This window comes from Oncorhynchus masou, chromosome 12 (genome assembly GCF_036934945.1).
Source record: "Oncorhynchus masou masou isolate Uvic2021 chromosome 12, UVic_Omas_1.1, whole genome shotgun sequence".
Taxonomy (NCBI): domain Eukaryota; kingdom Metazoa; phylum Chordata; class Actinopteri; order Salmoniformes; family Salmonidae; genus Oncorhynchus; species Oncorhynchus masou.
In genome coordinates, this window is record NC_088223.1 from 79,636,511 (window position 1) to 79,657,798 (window position 21,288).

The window sequence follows — 21,288 nt, forward strand, 5'->3', positions numbered from 1 at the left end:
AGCATATTTCAACTCTGCAGGCACTACACAAAACGCAAAAATAAAATATAAAACATGCCTTACCTTTGACGAACTTCTTTTGTTGAAAATCCAATATGTCCCATAAACATCGCAATTAGTCCTTTCGTTCGATTAATTCCGTCCATATATATCCAAAATGTCCATTTATTTGGCACGTTTGATCCAGAAAAAAACAACTTCCAAAATGCGCAACGTCACTACAAAAGATTTCAAAAGTTGACTATAAACTTTGCCAAAATATTTCAAACTACTTTTGTAATACAGCTTTAGACCCGTTTATTAACGTTTAAAAATACCTATCTGGTCTCAATAGAGGACGAGAGGAAACTAACGCTACTTTTCAAGTCTTGGCCAACTCTCAACAGCGTTACCCTTTTCCAGGATGGCCCTACTTCTTCATTGCATAAATGAATAACCTCAACCAAATTCCAAAGACTGGTGACATCCAGTGGAAGCGGTAGGAACGGAAAACAAGTTCCTAAAAATATTGTTTGCCAATGAGAACGCAGTGAACAAACAGAGACCTAAAAAGATACACTGGTTCTTAATGCAACCGCTGTGTCACATTTTTTTTATTGACGTTATGGAAAGAGCCTAACATTGCAATAATCTGAGACGGCGCTCAGACGTAACAATATTTCTCTGCTATGTTGGAGTCAACAGAAATACAAAATTACAACATAAATATTCCCTTACTTTTGATCTTCCATCAGAATGTAGTGTAAGGAGTCCTAGGTCAACAATAAATTGTTTTGTTTCATAATGTTCAATTCTAGTGTCCAAGTAGCAGCATTTGCAACCACTTTCAGCTCAAATGCCCAAAAAATGACTTCTGGTCCAGGATAACTTTGCATCAACATTTCCAAATTACATATTACAGGTCGATGAAACTGGTCAAACTAAGTGCAGAATCAATCTTCAGGATGTTATAATCATACAGATCAAATAGCATTCCAACCAGACTATTCATGTTCATCTGGGGCTGATTGGAACAGCCGAAGCACTCGCACGTTCAAGCACATGGAAATCTTTTGCGACACTTACTACTTCCACTAGATGTCCTCATTCAGTAGAAAGTGTAAGACATAGGAAGTGTTTCCAGATCCATAACTTGTTGGGAAGGGAGGGGGCAATGACGTCAAAGTTGCCCCAACTTTCAGGATTTCAAAACTAGTTTGGAAGAATGCCTGCCCTGTGAGTTCTGTTATACTCACAGACATAATTCAAACAGAAGCTTCAGAGTGTTTTCTAGTCACTGGCTTACTGGTGCTCTTCCATGTCATCTCTAGGAGGGGTGCGTCACTTGAGTGTGTGGAGTCACTGATGTGGTCTTCCTGTCTGGGTTGGCGCCCCCCTTGGGTTGTGCCGTGGCGGAGATCTTTGTGGGCTATACTCGGCCTTGTCTCAGGATGGTAAGTTGGTGGTTGAAGATATCCCTCTAGTGGTGTGGGGGCTGTGCTTTGGCAAAGTGAGTGGGGTTATATCTTGCCTGTTTGGCCCTGTCCGGGGGAATCATCGGATGGCGCCACAGTGTCTCCTGACTCTTTCTGTCTCCTGACCCTTCCTCCAGTATTTATGCTGCAGTAGTTTGTCGGGGGGCTAGGGTCAGTTTGTTATATCTGGAGTACTTCTCCTGTCTTATCCGGTGTCCTGTGTGAATTTAAGTATGCTCTCTCTAATTCTCTCTTTCTCTCTTTCTTTCTCTCTCTCGGAGGACCTGAGCCCTGGGACCATGCCCCAGGACTACCTGGCATGATGCCTCCTTGCTGTCCCCAGTCCACCTGGCCGTGCTGCTGCTCCAGTTTCAACTGTTCTACCTGTGGCTATGGAACCCTGACCTGTTCACCGGACGTGCTACCTGTCCTAGACCTGCTGTTTTCAACTCTCTAGAGACAGCAGGAGCGGTAGAGATGCTCTTAATGATCGGCCATGAAAAGCCAACTGACATTTACTCCTGAGGTGCTGTGCCACGCCCTTTCCTTAGATCCTTTTCATGTCTCTATTTTGGTTTGGTCAGGGTGTGAGTTGGGGTGGGTATTCTATGTTTTCTATTTCTGTGTGTTTGGCCGGGTTTGATTCTCAATCAGAGGCAGCTGTCTATCGTTGTCTCTGATTGAGAACCATACTTAGGTAGCCTTTTCCCACCTGTGTTTTGTGGGTAGTTGTTTTCTGTATTTGTGTCTGCACCAGACAGAACTGTTTCGTTCGGTCTCTGTTGGTTTTGTTATTCAGTGTTCAGTTCTATTATTAAATCATGAACACTTACCACGCAGCTCTTTGGTCCACTTCTTCAAACGGCCGTTACATGCTGACTTGCTGCACCCTCGACAACTACTGTGATTATTATTATTTGACCATGCTGGTCATTTATGAACTTTTGAACATCTTGGCCATGTTTTGTTATAATCTCCACCCGCCACAGCCAGAAGAGGACTGGCAACCCCTCATAGCCTGGTTCCTCTCTAGGTTTCTTCCTAGGTTTTGGCCTTTCTAGGGAGTTTATCCTAGCCACCGTGCTTCTACACCTGCATTGCTTGCTGTTTGGCGGTTTAGGCTGGGTTTCTGTACAGCACTTTAAGATATCAGCTGATATAAGAAGGGCTGTATAAATCAATTTGATTTCTCCAGGACTAGCTGGGAAACTGGCCTCATAGTGTTATTTTCTGTTCGCACATTACTTTAACCTAATTTATTTAAATAAAGCATTGTTGCTCAGTGACAACAAAACATATTGGTCTCAAAGGGATGTGACATGAAAATCATTCATAACTATCAAAATTATTATTCTTGTATTACTATCAGTCTTTTTAAAACTCATTACTTGTCCTGTCATATTAACTGCTTATCCCCCAACGATGATGAATTAAACATAACATTCGAACATAGCTGTTCGTTAGTGCCATGACAGGGTATGTATGTTTTGTGCAGTACATGCCGTTTCTGCAAGAGATCACTGATAGTCTGCACAGTGTTTGATTGTATGGCCATCACTTTCAGATTCATGTGTGTTTATTCCATCTTCGACTTATCCTACAGATGTTGCAGATAACATGTTTATCATAGATAAACTATTATGAATGAAATATGAGATTGCTTCCCTTGGGTGAGAGCAGTGTATTCATGACGTCTTGATCACATATCACAGCGCTTTCCAAAATATACTCTATTTTGAGCACCTCACCCTATCCTCTACTACCAAAATACTGTAGCATCATCCAAATGGGCACATTAAATATCCATCGTGTCAATGTTACTCTATCGAATGATTCATAGCATGAAGACCTTGTCTTTGGTTACACTGGGACAGATACATCAGGCAGATCTAACTGGAAAGACTTAAGGTCAGCCTACCCCGAGGCCAACAGATATATAGCCATCCAAAATGACAGCTGGCTAAATTACCCATTCTCTAGATACAGTATCTCGTATACAGTAGGAGACCAGGAATAGACAGGCACACAGGTTCCCATTTAACCTCTGTACTGTGACTGGTCCGCCCTAGGCTCCCTAGGTACAATAAATGTGTGCCTACCTACATGTACTGATCCATTTAACCAGAGACATTAGATACATTAGATGAAACCTGTCATATTTGTGGGGGTGAGGCATCAGTAGATTAGAACTGAATATGATCTAAGTTGAAAGGGTTCTGAGCAGTTCAATAACCCCCCCCCCCCCCCTTCAATTTACCAAACTGGAGGAAAAACAACTTTGTATCAGGTCAGTGCCGGACTTTACCCGTGTACTTCTATGGTGACCGTTAGTCAGGCACGAGAGGACACGCCCATCTAGTCAGACCGGAATAGAGGACACTTTTCTCAATGGGGAGAAGCCCAACTGCGGTATCTCACTAAATGTACTATCTCTGATTAAACTTCTCCCAACTATAATTTGTCCCAATCTCCTATAATCATATGATGGTAGTAGAATGAAAATTGTGTGTTTATGTGAGTCTGGTGTGTGGTGGTGGTTGTGGAGTTTGCAGACAGGAGTTTTAGGCTTCCTTATTTCTGATCAACTGAATGATAAGGAACTGCATACATCCATAAATTATAATAAATTAGAACACATATACAGTATGTAACCCAATTACACTTTTTCTGACAGTGCTATAATGACGAGTGGAAAGGACACATGATTTTTATGTATTGTATTTTCTTTAGTACTTTACATATAAGGGGGAAATACAAGGGTTTTCTTTTTCTGGAGAATACAGGAAATTGAACAGTGCTCTGTACATGAACATAGTATCGTCAGTGAGCTGGTGCACGGTCACCATGTCTCCACCTGGGGTACACTTCAAAAGTATTCAACCACATGTGAGAAAGTCTCTAGTAGCAGCAGCTTGCAGAAGAAACACTGGATGTACACAGAAATATGCACACCTTCACCAAAGTCACATTACAAAAATGGTTTAGCATATACATATATACATTGAGAAAGGAAACATAAAAAAATTCTCAGAAGCCATAAAATGTTTTTAATAGACATTTGTTATGATCTCTGAAAGAATAATCAAATTGGAAAGTCAGAACTATAAAAAAAGAATGTTAAAAAGCTGCTATTAGAAACTTAATCCACCGTTGTTGTTAAGCAGTGGTACTGATTTGGGTTTACCATAGTAATACATGAGGCAAAGTACCCATCTGATGATCAAAGTACAGTAGAGAATCAATACATTCATCCTGAGACACCATCGTTTAAAATGGGGGTTAAAAAAAAGAAAGAAGAAAAGTCTGGCTGTAACCAACAGTTCATTTCCTCAACCGGTTTCTTTGTAAAAGCGTGGGTTTCAAGTGAGGGCAAGAATTGTTGTCTTTGATTTTGAAGACCATTTACCTTTAGATGTTAATAGGGCTTGATTGAGATTTAATATAATTTTGTAATTAGGTCATTATTCAATGAAACCATTTGGAACGTACATCACATGGCATGCTGTAAATCAAATGAACTGAATAGCAAAGAAATGACTTCATAACAGGTGACAAAATGTCAGCCAACTAGGTTGATGTTTTTTGTGGAAATGAATTGATTGGATTCATAACTCAAATTGAGAGGTTGGGTGACATTTGTTCTTCCATTGTGGCCATATTGCACATCATATGATTAACAAAAACACAGCAAATCCACAACCTACTAGCACACAAATAAAGGTGAATTAAAAACTGATTGAACAGTTTTCCATCCTGTTTATTTTTCATTACTCTTGAAAATAACTTGGCAATCTTCAGATTAGTACGAAACAACATGATCTTCAAAGAATCAGTCATCATCCCACCCAGTGCTTTACAATTCATCACACTCTAGCTAGCCAACACTTCTACATAACCAAACCTATAAATGGAATCCCATTGCATTCATCATTTGCAGTCATTCTATTTTGTGCAGGTTCACTAACCAAAACTCCTAGTATTACATTTAAGATTTCATCAAACACAGACAGTCCTGAGAAACTTAAAAGGTGTCACCACCATAACAATAGCCCAATGCGTCAGCACCAGTGCGCTTGGCTTCTGTGACGGTCATGACCAGCTCCTTTGCAGCATCTATGCTTTTTATTACGGACATATTTTGGACCAAACATAGTACTTCTCATTATCTGTTTAGATTGATTGGAAATTAATATCGTGACTCGGTACAAAATCGTTGGTGTTCAATGGGGAGCATGATTACACGAGGTCACCGTGTTTAAAAATAAAAAAGGAAATGGAACGATTTCTGCTGCAAAATATTTTGGTGGGATGAAAGTTCTTCCATTGTAATTCTCAGGTGTACAGTGGGACATCTTAGTAAAAACTGCAGAGGAAACTCTATGCTTACAGTGATGGGCCAACACGTTCCCCCTTCTCTATCTCTGCATGAATAACAAGTTCAATGTAATGTTGCTGCTGAAGAGGAACTCAGCTACTCATGGTATGTACATACGAGGGAGGGCTGTACTATGCAGGTCTGGCACGGCATGCATGTAATGCATGATACAACATATGTCCTTTAGTATTGTCTAGGTATAATTAGATAATTACAATACAAACATTTACAAATTTGGAAAATTGCTGATTGTGCCTCAGTATCTCCTTTCATGCAAAGAATGTCGAAGATTGTTTACTTCACAATATACGTACAAGCTTTTGTATTTCCCAATATAACTAAACCTTTGACAAGTTGTAGCGTTTTGGATAATTGCCCTCCGCACTAGCCCCTAACCAAGTGTGAAAACAGGGTGTCAGCATTGAAATCAGTTGTGATCAGTGAAACCCATTCTATAACCCATTCTAAGGCATTAGACTTAATCAGGAAAGTGTATGAAACCAGTATTCGGGAACTGGCTTGGAATTTGTATGAAATGTAGCAAAGTGTACAGTAATGATATTGAATGAAATCATAGCATGTGCTGTACCAAGAACAATGGATGTTCTAACATTGACGAATGCTTCCCTACTCTGGCAAAATAAAATGAATTGGTAACATTGTTTTTAATGAGCGTCTTTGACAATTGGTTGTCCATCATGTTGTTCTGTGTTGCGTCCCAAAAGCTGTTTCTCTGAAAATGTAATCTGCACATCGAAGGCCTCTTTGTTGGAGAAGGTACTTGGTGTTGGGACAACCCGACAAACACAGAGCCAAGACCCAACCCATCCTACTAAAAACACTCCTGTCCTTATCACGCTCACCAAATAACCCCCAGTAGGAGTGACAGAGCACTTAAAATTCATCCTGCGGAACAGTGCTCACGACTGAAGCTTATAATTCCATTTGAGAGTGTACTCCTCTACTTCTGTAGAAGGGACATCCAGACATAGCCATTTCTCTAGCGTTTAAAATTCTTGTCTAGTCTTTGGCTTTCCAATTTTTTTCAACTTCCAAAAAAGTGTGTACGGGAAACGGCACTGTGCAAAGAAAAAGAAAACAAACAAAATCAGAAGTGTATTCGGCCTTGCTTTTTGTTTGTGAAAAGTTCTCTCTCACTAAAGTGAAAAAAGAGAAAAATAGAAAGGAAAGTATTTTTTGAAGCTGTAAGGAGGGTGCTTCTTAACAGCCGCCCCTTCAGGCTATTTCCTTTATCCTGCGCATGTAATCATGAAGTTCCTCTGGGTCCTGGAAACCCATGTCCTGGCAGACCCACTGAATGTCTTCTTCATCTGCAATGGGGATGGAGTTATAGGGCATGTCTTCTGTGGGGAGTGTGGTGAAGGTGGTGAACTTGACACGCTTGCGCTTGGAGGTTGGCGAGCTGGCCTCCTCGCCATGCTCCTTGGTGGAGCCCCCAGAGCTGCCATCGCCCCTCCCGTGGACCTGGCTCTGAACGCTTGTCTGGGAGCTGCCGCTGCTGTGGTGGTCACCATGGCAACAAGTCTGTACCCCTTCCAGGGGGTTAATGGGGCTCTCCACTGTCTGGGGTGAAAGCTCACTCTGGGCCCTCAAGGGCTGTCCGTTCCCTAAAAAAACCCAGTGGTGGGAATGGTCCATGTTGGCCTGGCCCTCAGGGGGGATTCTCTTGTGGCGGTACTTGAGGACAAACACAATGCAGTTGATGAGGAAGACCAGGATGGCAAGGCAGAAGACGCCCAGGAGGGCGTACATGCCGATCTCCAGGTCGGTCATGCTGCGGGGCGCATGGATGAAATCATCATCTTCCTCTTCTTCCTCTCCCTCGGTGGGCCTCTCCTGGTTGCTGATGGTCGGGAAGTTGGTGTAGTCGATGGGAACGCTCGCCGGCTGCTCGTTGGATGGCTCGAAGCCTTTATCACCGAGGTTGGAATCCACCACCGGCCGCCTGGTGACACGGGCTGGCTCGATTTCGATCTCGCTTTCCATTTCTTCCTCAGAGTCTTCCTCCGGGCCGAAGCGGACTTTCACATACACAGGGGCCGAAGCGATGACGCTCTTGCGCTTGGTTTTCTGACAGGCCTCGCAGATGGTCATCTCCATACGCACCATCTCCCCGGAGCCCTCGCCCTCCGCCACAACCACCGGCCAGCGGTGCTGAGGCTCCTGGGATATGGACACGACCTTGTCGTCCAGTGTGGAAGCGTTGAGGTTGTAGTCCTTCGGGTCGAAGAAGGTCAGAGGCAATGCGGTGCTATCGCTGTAGTAAAGCCAGATGGACAAGCTGGCCTCCTGTGATAACAACAAGAGGAAAAGGGTATTTTTAGTTTTTTTGTTAGGTAAATGCAGCTTTCAAATGCCATTTTTGCTATGCCGGAGCATTTCACAGATTAATTATTCATACAGTAACCCCATGTACAAACTTTCCTGGAAGGCTAGAGAGAGACACCTTTTAATGTCTTGAAGAAACAAACAGATTTACCAAATAACAATATGCTGCAAATCAAACTACAGGATTCATGTTTAGAAATTACAAACATTGGTTGATATAGTTGTTTCTTCGAAAACTGATCATTTCGATGGTTCAAACAGATGCTCTTTCACTCCTCTACGTATGATGTGAATATATGTGAGTCCAATTCCTGCCTTTGAAGTCTCTGACTCGCTCGATCCCTAAATCTTCTAAGCATCTCTAAACATCGGCACCCCCTGCCTCGGCACAGACCGAGACACACACAGGCGGTCTGTCTCAGTAGTGTATGCCAGCGAACACAAAGCTCGCTCTAAGAAAGGAGGGGTGAGTGGGTGTTTTGCAACTGTTGTCCTGCAGACAAACAACAGACAGAGCTGCACAACTGCACAGCACTTTACCTGACAGCTTGAGTCTGGCTTCATGAGAGTAATGGCAATGTTCGGTGGCCATGTCTCCAAGTAACGAGGTGGTTTTTGACAGAAGCATTCCTTTGGCTCCTGCTAAAACAATACCTCTCAGCTCAACCTAGCGTACCTGCTCTGTAGGGCTGACAAAAGAAAATAGCTTTTCTGACAGAGCACTTTTAGTCCCCAACCGAGATGTCTTTTCATATTCTAACGGGAGAGGCATTTATCCAAATTCTGTCTGGATTGGAACGCTCTGTTTGAGAGTGTAGACATATTTTTCTTTGATTTCAGGCGGAGGATACTGAACTTCAAGGTTGCTATGACATTCCTGTTCGAACACGGGCCTCTGTCATCTCCACTTGTCAAGATGAATGGGGCCTTTGAAACATGATTTAAATAATACATTGAGTATGACACCCTGTCCTGATGAAGCCACTAGTAGTACACCAACATGTTAAAAAGGTTAGACACAAAGCAAACAAAGTACTCAGTATACTCGAGGGTGACTGGAATGTTCTAATTATAATTCCTCAATAGGATAATGAATCAATCACTGTTACCTATTTATTAAGTCCTCTTTGGAGAGCTCAGGATTAACTGTGGTTAACAGATCAACAGTATTTCCCCAGAAGGGAAATTAGACCATAAAATTAAATAGGATCTCTGTGACTTAAACAGCCAAAGCATTGCTGACTCATAGAAGGGAAGATTTGTGCATCCTCTCTGTTCTTAGATGCTAAATGACAATAGCTGCCCTGGCAAATGAGATCACAGTTCACACTTGGGATGGTTGAAATGAACAAATGTTAATCAAATGCACATATAACCTAATAAAAATGGGCTGGATTCCAGGCTAACAGAAAGAGACTTTGGCTTCTTCACTTCCCTCAGTTGTAGTTTATGGCTCTCATTCATTCATGGAGTAAGAAAGGGGGCGTTTAGCAGACGCGGCAGGTGAGGTTTCTCCTGTGAAACAGAATCAAATGGTGTGAAATAACCTGAGCACCCCACGGAGAGGTCCACTGGCAGAGGGATTGGCTGCCTTTTATGGCCCAACCTCAGAGAGCACTTTAGGACAATACATTATGCTAATTAAATGTAAGGTGGCCAAGCAGCGGAAGGTGAGATTAAATTGGAATTAAATGCCGGGCCCTGACGGTTTAGTTTTGTTTGGCCACCACCAGCGCAAAGAGAGAGTTGGTAGAGTAACAATAGCTGTCATCCCCAATTTCCAAGGCATTGAAACCTGGCTATATTCTCTCGTTGTGGGGGAATATGAACGACCCAAGTGTGAAACAACACAGTGCGATCTGGCTTCTCAGGAAAAGGTGAAGGACTGTGCCCAATTCATTCTTTGGGAGGATTTAGAGAAACTGAAGTCCCCAGTTGCAAGACTCAAACATGCCGAAAAGAAGGCCGATTCCTCTGACTTTTATTAAACAAGATGTATATTTGCTGGTGTGATGAGACGTTCCCAGGGAGTTTTTTGTAACAAATCAGATTTATTTTCAGGCTTGTGTGTTGGAGGGCTGTTTGGGCGCAGCACAGCAATAAGGCAAATAGGCTAATGAGCACTGCGAGCGTCAACAGTCCATTTTCTGGATGTGTGTGATGTCATGAAAATTCATGAGCTGCTTCCCACAGATGTTCAATTCCAGATTCATATTAGCGGGTTAGATGCCCTGTTACTGACGTTTCCCTATAGAAATCAACCCCTATGGTGTAATGCTGGTAAGAAAGACAGTTTCTCCAACTATAGTATCTATTAAAAAATTACACCCATGCATTAAAACCTCTACGGGATTGGTCGAGGAGCTCTATGGATAATTTCCTCAACCTCATGGCTTGGTTTTTAATTTGACATGCACTGTCAACTGTGGGACCTTAAATAGACAGGTGTGTGTCTTTCCAAATCATGTCCAATCAATTGAATTGAACATAGGTGGACTCCAAACATCTGAAGGATGATCAAGGGAAACAGGATGCACTCAAGGTCAATTACGAGTTTCATAGCAATGGGCCTGAATACGTGTAAATAAAGCATCTGTTTTATATTTTTAATATATTTGCTAACATTTCAAAATAGCGGTTTTTGCTTTGTCATTATGGGTATTGTGTGTAGATTGATGAGGATATTTTTTATTTCATCCATTTTAGAATAAGGCTGTAATAAGAATAAGGCTGTAACAAAATGTGAAAAAAGGGAAGGGGCCTGAATACTTTCTGAATGCACTGTCTGATTTTTGTTCATTAAGGAATATTCATGAAGACATGCTGTAGCACCACTTCAAATAATTGTGGTGCTCCAGCTGCAATGCCTTGAGAATAGAAATGAATAGAATGTACTCTTCACACCATTTAGATAAAACATGTATTAAATGGCTTTCAATGAGAAGACGTACTATAGAGATAGAGAACACTACAGGTGTTATGTTCGCTGGAGTGACCTTCCTCCAAAGGTGTGAGAAGGCATGTCCTGGCACATTCAGACACTGTAACCATGGCAATGCCTTCTGTACTATTGCCTTCTGTACTATGAGGCGGCTGGTTTGACAATGTTTTATTATTTACCTGAAAATGTATTTTGTCATTGAGTATCTTTGAAGGCCAACATGAATCAGGTCTGTACATTGAAGAAGATCTTTATGTTCTATGAGTCAGTTACTGTGGTGTTCTATTAACAAGATCAAAATATACCAAGCTCAATAGGTATCTTAGTGAAAATGAACTCATCTATACTCACCTGAGTACCAAACAATATGATGACAGGTTGCATACATCTATAAACATTCACTGAGTATACTAAACGTTAGGAACACCTTCCTATTATTGGGAACAGCTTCAATTAGTCGTGGCATGGACTCCACAAGGTGTCGAAAGCGTTCCACAGGAATGCTGGCCCATGTTGACTCCAATGCTTCCCACAGTTGTGTCAAGTTGGCTGAATGTCCTTTGGGTGGTGGACCATTCTTGATACACACGGGAAATTGTTAAGCATGAAAAACCCAGCATCATCAGAAACTTTCTGTCCAAAAATGATGCAGAAAAATTAATCCATGCTTTTGTCACTTCTAGGTTAGACTACTGCAATGCTCTACTTTCCGGCTACCCGGATAAAGCACTAAATAAACTTCAGTTAGTGCTAAATACGGCTGCTAGAATCCTGACTAGAACCAAAAAATTTGATCATATTACTCCAGTGCTAGCCTCCCTACACTGGCTTCCTGTCAAAGCAAGGGCTGATTTCAAGGTTTTACTGCTAACCTACAAAGCATTACATGGGCTTGCTCCTACCTATCTCTCTGATTTGGTCCTGCCGTACATACCTACACGTACGCTACGGTCACAAGACGCAGGCCTCCTAATTGTCCCTAGAATTTCTAAGCAAACAGCTGGAGGCAGGGCTTTGTCCTATAGAGCTCCATTTTTATGGAACGGTCTGCCTACCCATGTCAGAGACGCAAACTCGGTCTCAACCTTTAAGTCTTTACTGAAGACTCATCTCTTCAGTGGCTCATATGATTGAGTGTAGTCTGGCCCAGGTGTGGGAAGGTGAACGGAAAGGCTCTGGAGCAACGAACCACCCTTGCTGTCTCTGCCTGGCCGGTTCCCCTCTTTCCACTGGGATTCTCTGCCTCTAACTCTATTACAGGGGCTGAGTCACTGGCTTACTGGGGCTCTCTCATGCCGTCCCTGGAGGGGGTGCATCACCTGAATGGGTTGATTCACTGATGTGGTCATCCTGTCTGGGTTGGCACCCCCCCTTGGGTTGTGCCATGGCGGAGATCTTTGCGGGCTATACTCAGCTTTGTCTCAGGATGGTAAGTTGGTGGTTGAAGATATCCCTCTAGTGGTGTGGGGGCTGTGCTTTGGCAAAGTGGGTGGGGTTATATCCTTCCTGTTTGGCCCTGTCCGGGGGTGTCCTCGGGTGGGGCCACAGTGTCTAATGACCCCTCCTGTCTCAGCCTCCAGTATTTATGCTGCAGTAGTTTATGTGTCGGGGGACTGGGGTCAGTTTGTTATATCTGGAGTACTTCTCCTGTCCAATTCGGTGTCCTGTGTGAATATAAGTGTGCGTTCTCTAATTCTCTCCTTCTCTCTCTCGGAGGACCTGAGCCATAGGACCATGCCCCAGGACTACCTGACATGATGACTCCTTGCTGTCCCCAGTCCACCTGGCCGTGCTGCTGCTCCAGTTTCAACTGTTCTACCTTATTATTATTCGACCATGCTGGTCATTTATGAACATTTGAACATCTTGGCCATGTTCTGTTATAATCTCCACCCGGCACAGCCGGAAGAGGACTGGCCACCCCACATATGCTCTCTCTAATTCTCTTTCTTTCTCTCTCTCGGAGGCCCTGAGCCCTAGGACCATGCCCCAGGACTACCTGACATGATGACTCCTTGCTGTCCCCAGTCCACCTGGCCGTGCTGCTGCTCCAGTTTCAACTGTTCTGCCTTATTATTATTTGACCATGCTGGTCATTTATGAACATTTGAACATCTTGGCCATGTTCTGTTATAATCTCTACCCAGCACAGCCAGAAGAGGACTGGCCACCCCACATAGCCTGGTTCCTCTCTAGGTTTCTTCCTAGGTTTTGGCCTTTCTAGGGAGTTTTTCCTAACCACCGTGCTTCTACACCTGCATTGCTTGCAGTTTGGGGTTTTAGGCTGGGTTTCTGTACAGCACTTTGAGATATCAGCTGATGTACGAAGGGCTATATAAATAAATTTGATTTAATTTGATCATTGCAGTTCTTGACACAAACCGGTGCTCCTGGCACCTACTACCAAACCCTATTCAAAGGCTCTTACATTTTTTGACTTGCCCATTCAACCTCTGAATGGCATACATACCCAATACATGTCTCAATTGTCTCAAGGCTTACAAATCCTTAAACCTGTCTCCTCCCCTTCATCTATACTGTTTGAAGAGTATTTAACAAGTGACATCAACAAGAGATCATAGCTTTGACATGAATTCACTTGGTCAGTCTATGTCATGGAAAGAGCAGGGGTTCTTAATGTTTTATATACTCAAAGCTGACATCCACACAAACTCAATGCCCTCTACATGTATCATCTTATATATTAGTATACAGTACCTGCTTTGGTGCAGCAAGTGTCTGCAGGCCAGTTGCCTTGGCGACCATAGTGTGACTGTTGCCAGGGCTGGGCTGAAGTGACAAAGAAAGTCCAGCGATGGCGTGGACGCGAAGTTCCAAGATGGAGACTTTCTCATCGGTGACGGAAAACGACGTCTCTCCCAACATTGCCTCCACGGCGAGTGGAGACTCCACCTGCAAACGACAAGAGACCATTTGACTGCCACACCAGGCATTTTGTGTCATGACAGGGAAATACAGACAAGTGGGATATGAGTCTGTCTTTCTGTCCGTCTTCTGTGTAAGTGTGTGATAAATGAGACACTCAAGCCAAAACGAAAGCACCAGACACCGGATGCTGACCGGGGGCTGCCACTTACAGCCTCCCTGTGCCCTACATTTGACCTCTTGACCTCTCTTCAGTGGGTGGTTGGCAAAAATGTGAGTCCATTGGATGGCTGCAGGGCACAAAATACAAAATATCTAGAGCTAATCCTGGGGCCTTGACAGGTCTGCCTCCATCAAGGGGCCAAACATGGCATTTACAGCTCATTATGTCACCTTTCTGTTGTTGCCTCCGATTGCTTCGTAAAGGTCATGTGGGAAAAGTCAACCACAGAAGCACTCGCCTTCCTTTGTGAAAAGTCAACCACAGAAGCACTCGCCTTCCTCTGTGAGTCATAAAGGACGTAAAAATAAAATAGAAAAGTTACATCAGCACTCAGATGTATAAGGCTGCCTGTGTAAAATACAGGAAGGCCTGTAAGATGGTTTAGATGATATGACAGGCTCTCCACCATCAAAGACCTATGTTTAGTCATTTTTGGATTGTTTTGTTTTTAGCTCTATTTTTTGGAGGATTAATACATTTTCCAGTCATAATTAATTGTATGTGTACTGCTCTGGTGACAACAGCGGCTAGAGATGACTAGAGATGACCGCCGACTGGCTTTTCTCATTATCCAAATAGCTTGTTCACCTTCAGGCATAGTGCATCATTATCTATCCAAATATGTTCCCTCTTGCTCATCTGAGCCCGGTTGGTTGTTCCACTTCTGTAGCAATTGGAGCTCATGCCAAATCTACAGTGAAGAGGGGCATTGAGAGCCTCTGCCTTTGTTAATTTGGCCTCCAACGGCCATAATAACATTTAATAGTGCTCAAAATCTTACCATCCTAAACAGCACACTAATTTGGCAATCTGTTATCATTACAGCCCTTCTCCCTGTTCAAAACACCCATTAAAAAGAGGTAAGAGCCCGTTAACACAGCGACAGAGTTGCCATCCTGATCTGTTGAGTATAGTGTGCTGAAGAGGCTGGACTGTCTGGTAAGGTGACGTGTATAAAGAATGCTTTTAAACAGCTTTTTATGATGGCTCAATGTGGCTTGACGTCACCGGCCGCGTATGTCACCAGAGAGGACAAAGCTGTCGTCTTCTGATCCCTGCTGGAGAGGAGAGTTCCAGTTCATTGGTAGTCCGTCTCCCCTTCTTCTCCCCTACGCTCATAAAATGTAACCGCGGGGGATGAAGGTACATGAATACATGACTTCTAAAGTTTCACAAAAGGTGGGGAATTCAGTTGAATGATGAAGTACTCTAAGCAGGACAGTTCTCCACACTGGGTTTTGTCTCTAAAAAAGCTTCGAGTTAGGCTCCTGTGTTTTTCCGACTCATTTGAGTAGCCACCGTCGTAGTAGTAAATTATCAGGGTTAAACTAAGCTTTGTTTTTGTTTGGTCAAAATTAATGTGGATAATTGATTCACAATGAAATACATGACTGTGTAATTACAAACAGATATAACAGAAATAGGTAGAAATAACCCAAAGCATACAGCACACTATGGACCACTTCTATGGGTAGGCTAGTACCAATAGTCTTTTAGTAAAACATGAATAAAAAAATTCAAAAAAATGAAAAGAAGTACCTTTAATGTAAACTCTTTTAAGAGTGTGGATTGTACACATTATTTTGAATCTAGGTCAGAGCTAACACAACAAAAATTTGGAGCCATACCACACATAGGTCCATGCAGTACATAGGTCATAGGTTAGGATGCACTTCTCCTGTACTAACAACCGTTATGAAGCGTTCTCTCACTCCATCACACTCTGTGTGAGGCTGACAGAAATGGGTGTTACAAGTACACCTCATCAATGTCTATGGTTGTGTCGCAAATGGACCTCGAAGCCAGTTTCAATGTGTTTTTAAATTGTTCCCCTCTAATCATGGACTGTGTGAAATTAATGATCAAGTAGAACAGAAAAGCAGCAGGGTGCGGAACCTCGTAGGGTAAGAGTTTGAATAACCCTGCCCTATAAAGAAGTGCTGAGCGATGAACTGAAATGTAGTTTTTGTTGTATTATAATTAAACAACAAATTGACCGATATTGGTTCAATTACTTGCATTTAGTTTTTTGGTGAGCTCTACACGCCGTTTCTCTCGAGAGAAATAATCACAATGTTTTGATCAGCGTTGGACATTCGTCCGGTCTGACGAAAATCCAACTCGGATCGAAATGTTGTTTTTATTGGGCGCATGATTAAATCACCATGGGAGAAGTTGCGGACATTCCTTTTTTCATTGTAGAAAATTACCACGTTTTCTGCGCTAAACTAGGTTGAGTATTTTCCTATGGAAACATACCAAAGTTGCGAAAAATTGCTTTTTTTCTTTGACATGTTCATCTGTTCAGCACCAGAAAAATTAGATTTGCGTATTTTTAAATATTTTTAAATGATCTACAATGACCAGAATCCACTGCACTTATTCTTCCTGACCCCGCACACAATAATAATTTGGAAAAATCTAAATAACTTTACAGATCTTCATTGCAAAGGGTTTAAACACTGTATCCCATGCTTGTTCAATGAACCATAAACAATTAATGAACATGCTCCTGTGGAACGGTTGTTAAGACACTAACAGCTTATAGATGGTAGGCAATTAAGGTCACAGTTATGAAAACTTATGACACTAAAGAGGCCTTTCTACTGACAATGAAAAACACCAAAAGAAAGATGCCCAGGGTCCCTGCTCATCTGCGTGAACGTGCCTTAGCCATGCTGCAAGGAGGCATGAGGACTGCAGATGTGGTCAGGGCAATAAATTGCAATGTCCGTACTGTGAGACGCCTAAAACAGCGCTACAGGGAGATAGAACGAACAGCTGATCGTCCTCGCAGTGGCAGATCACATGTAACAACACCTGCACAGGATCGGTATATTCAAACATCACACCTGCGGGACAGGTACAGGATGGCAACAACAACTGCCCGAGTTACACCAGGAACGCACAATCCCTCCATCAGTGCTCAGACTGTCCGCAATAGGCTGAGAGGGGCAATCTCAACGCTGAGCGTTACAGGGAAGACATCCTCCTCCCTCATGTGGTACCCTTCCTGCAAGCACATCCTGACATGACTCTCCAGCATGACAATGCCACCAGCCATACTGCTCATTCTGTGCGTAACTTCCTGCAAGACAGGAACGTCAGTGTTCTGCCATGGCCAGCGAAGAGCCCGGATCTCAATTCCATTGAGCACGTCTGGGACCTGTTGGATTGGAGGGTGAGGGCTAGGGCCTTCAGTTAATGTCTCAGTTGTTGAATCTTGTTATGTTCATCCAAATATTTACACATGTTAAGTGTGCTGAATATAAACACAGTTGACAGTGAGAGGACATTTCTTTTTTGCTGAGTTTAGTATGACTCGTTGGGGAGCACAGAGATAGCGTTAGATGGTTATCTGGCTGTCTGGCTGCTACAGCCTGAGCAGAGATGAGACAATGATTTTAAGAAATTAAATAATAGTCATCAAATTTAAAAAAGTAATATACACAAGTGAAATATTTTATTTAAGTAAAGTCATGTGGGCTCTTATTAATTGTTTAATTCTGTGTTGTTAGAAACAATTAAATCTTTTCAATGTTTGGCAATTAAATGTTCTCAATATGCGTCTTTGGAATGTCAATTAAAAAGCTCAAAAATCAGGTGAAGGTCATAATTCGTAATACATTTAATGTAAAATAAATACACATCTAAACGAAAAAACTATACAAAATCTGACTCTTACACCATTTGTGGTGCCATACTTTCATTCAAAAACAATAATTAGCTCCAAAATGAAAGCCCTTAAAGTCAAGATGGTGGGATTAAACTGTTGCCTATTATCAAATCTTCCAGACTACTCCCCCCCGATTAAGTTATTGTTTGGAAAATGGCGTTCGATTAATGAAAAAGATCTTATAACTCATTTATGTTCATCAGTGAACCCTCTAAGTGAAATAAGTTAGTTTGAGAGTAGATTCATGGACTCACGGACTCCCGAGTGGCGCAGTGGTCTAAGGAACTGCAAGTCAGTGCAAGAGGTGTCACTACAGTCCCTGGTTTGATTCCAGGCTGTATCACATCCGGCCGTGATTGGGAGTCCCATAGGGTGGCACACAATCTTCCCAGCGTCGCCAGGATAGGCCGTCATTGTAATAGGAATTTGTTCTTAACTGGCCTGACTAGTTAAATGAAGGTTAAATGTTTATAAATAAATTATTTGCTCCACCAACAGGGGTTGGTAGTGAGAAATTGGGAGTCCCATAGGGCGGCGCACAATTGGCCCAGCATCGTCCGGGTTTGGCCAGGATAGGCCGTCATTGTAAATAAGAATTTGTTCTTAACTGACTTGCCTAGTTAAATAAAGGTTACATGTTTCATTTTTATTTGCTCCACTAATATGGGTTGGTAGTGAGAAACAGGCTACTCTTCATTTTCCTAATGTTCCATAAAATACTGTGTAAGCTGGAGATCTTTTATTTTCTTACAGCCTTCCATAAGTATGGTTTTCTATGCCATCAATCACTCAGTTTGAATGGTAAAGCTGCATATTGGAAGGCTAAGCGGAAGCCCATATAGACTACATGCCTATGCAGATGGAGCCATCTTTAAAAGCAAGTTTGGACAGATCTCATTTATCATTTCATCATTGTAAAGAGGCTTCCTTTACAAAAACAAAATGGGTGAAAGCGATGAAGAAGAGGTCTAATTTCCTTCTTTCACCTGTCAGTTCGTCTAGGTCAGTGTGAAGCACAAAATATTTTGTTGTGCACTCTGAGCGCTTCTGCCTATTACAGCTGCACTTTGGTCAGTATGATCCATACTTTGTCTACCTCAGTGTCAATTTCCTATTTGCCTCTAGTGCCCTAGCCTATAACATTTATGAGATGGGCGAACATCTATGAGGTAAAAGAGGCAATTGAAAGAAGCCATTTCCTTTTTACAGACTTTGGTGTCCTAGCCAAGTTTATATACCTTCAGTACAGTGGAGCCCAGCTCCAGGCCCACCAGCACGGTGCGGTCCACCAGCTCGGCTATCCTGGGGTCGACCACCTTCAGCGAGTCCTGAACCAGGTCAGTCACGTCCACCTGCCAGTCGGGGCCCAGCATGGTGATGACCTGGTCGGTGCCCTCAGTGGAGGTGGTGTGAAACTGGGTCAGCACCTTGACAAGGGAACGCTGGTACTGCAAGGTGCAGCCCCGGCTCACCCGCCGGTCGTCCTCGTCGTCATCTGTGTCACTGTCTCTGGCGCTCCTGAGACAAAGACAGGGAGAGAGAGATAGAGAGAGAGATAAAGAAAGAAACTGTGTCAATGATGTTAACAGTGTCAAAACCGTAAACATTGTCAATATCATTACCAGTATCAAAGTGTACAACAACAAAGTAAGGGTTATCATGTCAAAATGTATTTGCTGTACTATTTACGAAGCCGTTTCAGCAGTAGCTCAATGGCTTATCATAACCTTTAATGATGCATCTTGTAACTCAATATGTTTGTGGAATATGCTGTAGTGTAGTTAAATCCTGCATCCTGTTTCGGGAGCTTATGTTCTTAATTGCTTCTTATCATTACATAATTTAGCACTTGATTTGAAGAGAGGCCCAACACTAATCTATGTGGAGGACATCTGTTACAGTGTCTGTTCCAATGTGCCCTTTGTGAGGGAAAAGTTATCCAAGCCGGCACGAAACTCCTCCAAAAACTTCCAAACAAGCAAGATTTGGACATGTGCCTTCCATTCCTAAATCAATGGATGCTTAGATGGACAGGGGGAGAACACGGTCAGTGCATCCCAACCAAGCCCAATATGTTGCTCCAGAAGATGTAATACTTGCCAAACGTTTCTCAACAGCCTGACAAGCTGCCGGCTTTCCTCTTAAATGCTAAAAAGCTCTCCTCCATTCCCAAGGCTAATTAATCTTTGCTTTGACTTATCCTTTCAGATAACTTAAGATGCAGGAGCGGCAGTGGGCTGTCAGTGACTGACAAAGCATATCCCACCCATTGATTCCCAAAACCCATCTGAATATCAAGCAGGCCTGTCCTGTGTTCCCTAAAAGGTCTGACAATACTCTAGCATGCATCATGTCCCGTGGCCGGCTAACGCTAGACATTTAAGGCTAAAAGGCACGGTTCGCCTGTGTTTTTCAACTTGTACAACAAAGCCACAATAGCAGTGGAGAGACAAGAATGTAGACAAGAGTGTTCAGTTAAGACTAGGGTAAACCAGAGAGACAGCGTGACTCTCCTCATGGAGTTTCATGACTCTTTGCTCAGGTCAGAGTGTTTCCCATGTTAAGGCCATACCTAACGTTTTTTTTCTTTAGAGAAGTGTCTGTTCTTATTAGGATCTTTGATACACCAGCTGGAGCTTTGCTGCACATCGGCCGGCCTACCCGATTACACTTCTGTCCTCTTTTAGAACACATTACTGGATAACACAGCCAGTGAGCAATGCAGCTGCAATGTAGCAAACACACACATTGCGGTCCAAGAGACCTGGCCCTTGATAAAGCTTAGGGCTTAAACAGTGTTGTGTTAGGAGAGATAGAGGGAGATAGAGCGAGAGATATGAGAGAGTGAGAGTGAGAGATGAGAGACAGAGTGAGAAGTGAGCCAAATGGCTTGTGTTCTGAGGGGAGACCAAATAAAAGGAGATTAAATTACAGCTAAATTAATAGCATAGTTTGGTGGTATCTGATATATATATAAAGTAAAAACATCACATCTAAGTGTTTAATGCACAGTGAGGTGTTTTTTGTCCTTGTTCTGACAACATCACAAACATCTAGTTAAGTGCTAAATGTTTTGCCAAAATGGCAGAATGAAGCCTTCTGCAGTTCTGTTTTGAAGACAGTAGTTAATGTTGTTCATTGTGGTTGATGGTTCAAAACACTGATTAAGCCTAGTCCAGGATTAAAAAGATCCTCAATCGAGAAACTCTTTTGAAATTGTTTTTTCAGAACGAGGTTTAATCTGTGTCTGGGAAACCGGACCTAAAAGCTAAACTCTAATAAAATGTGTGCACAGGGAGTAGTTGTGCAAACAAAGATAAGGCCTAAGAGGCATAAACATTGGTTAGGCAGATTTGCATAGAATTGCGTCACTAGGACGACATG

At 42.7% G+C, this 21,288-nt stretch overlaps 1 protein-coding gene across 2 annotated transcripts in view; it reads right to left on the minus strand.

Annotated features, from left to right (window-relative positions):
• Nucleotides 1-4,486: 4,486 nt before the first annotated feature.
• Nucleotides 4,487-21,288, minus strand: part of tmem132e (transmembrane protein 132E) — a 332,847-nt gene continuing 316,045 nt past the window's right edge. For both annotated transcript variants that reach the window (XM_064982123.1, XM_064982122.1), the window contains exons 7-9: nt 19,143-19,422; nt 13,838-14,032; nt 4,487-8,139 (exon numbers count right to left, since the gene is read on the minus strand). In XM_064982123.1, the coding sequence (XP_064838195.1) occupies nt 7,066-8,139; nt 13,838-14,032; nt 19,143-19,422 (1,549 nt within the window). In that variant the 3' untranslated portion in view covers nt 4,487-7,065. The remainder of the gene's footprint in view (nt 8,140-13,837; nt 14,033-19,142; nt 19,423-21,288) is intronic.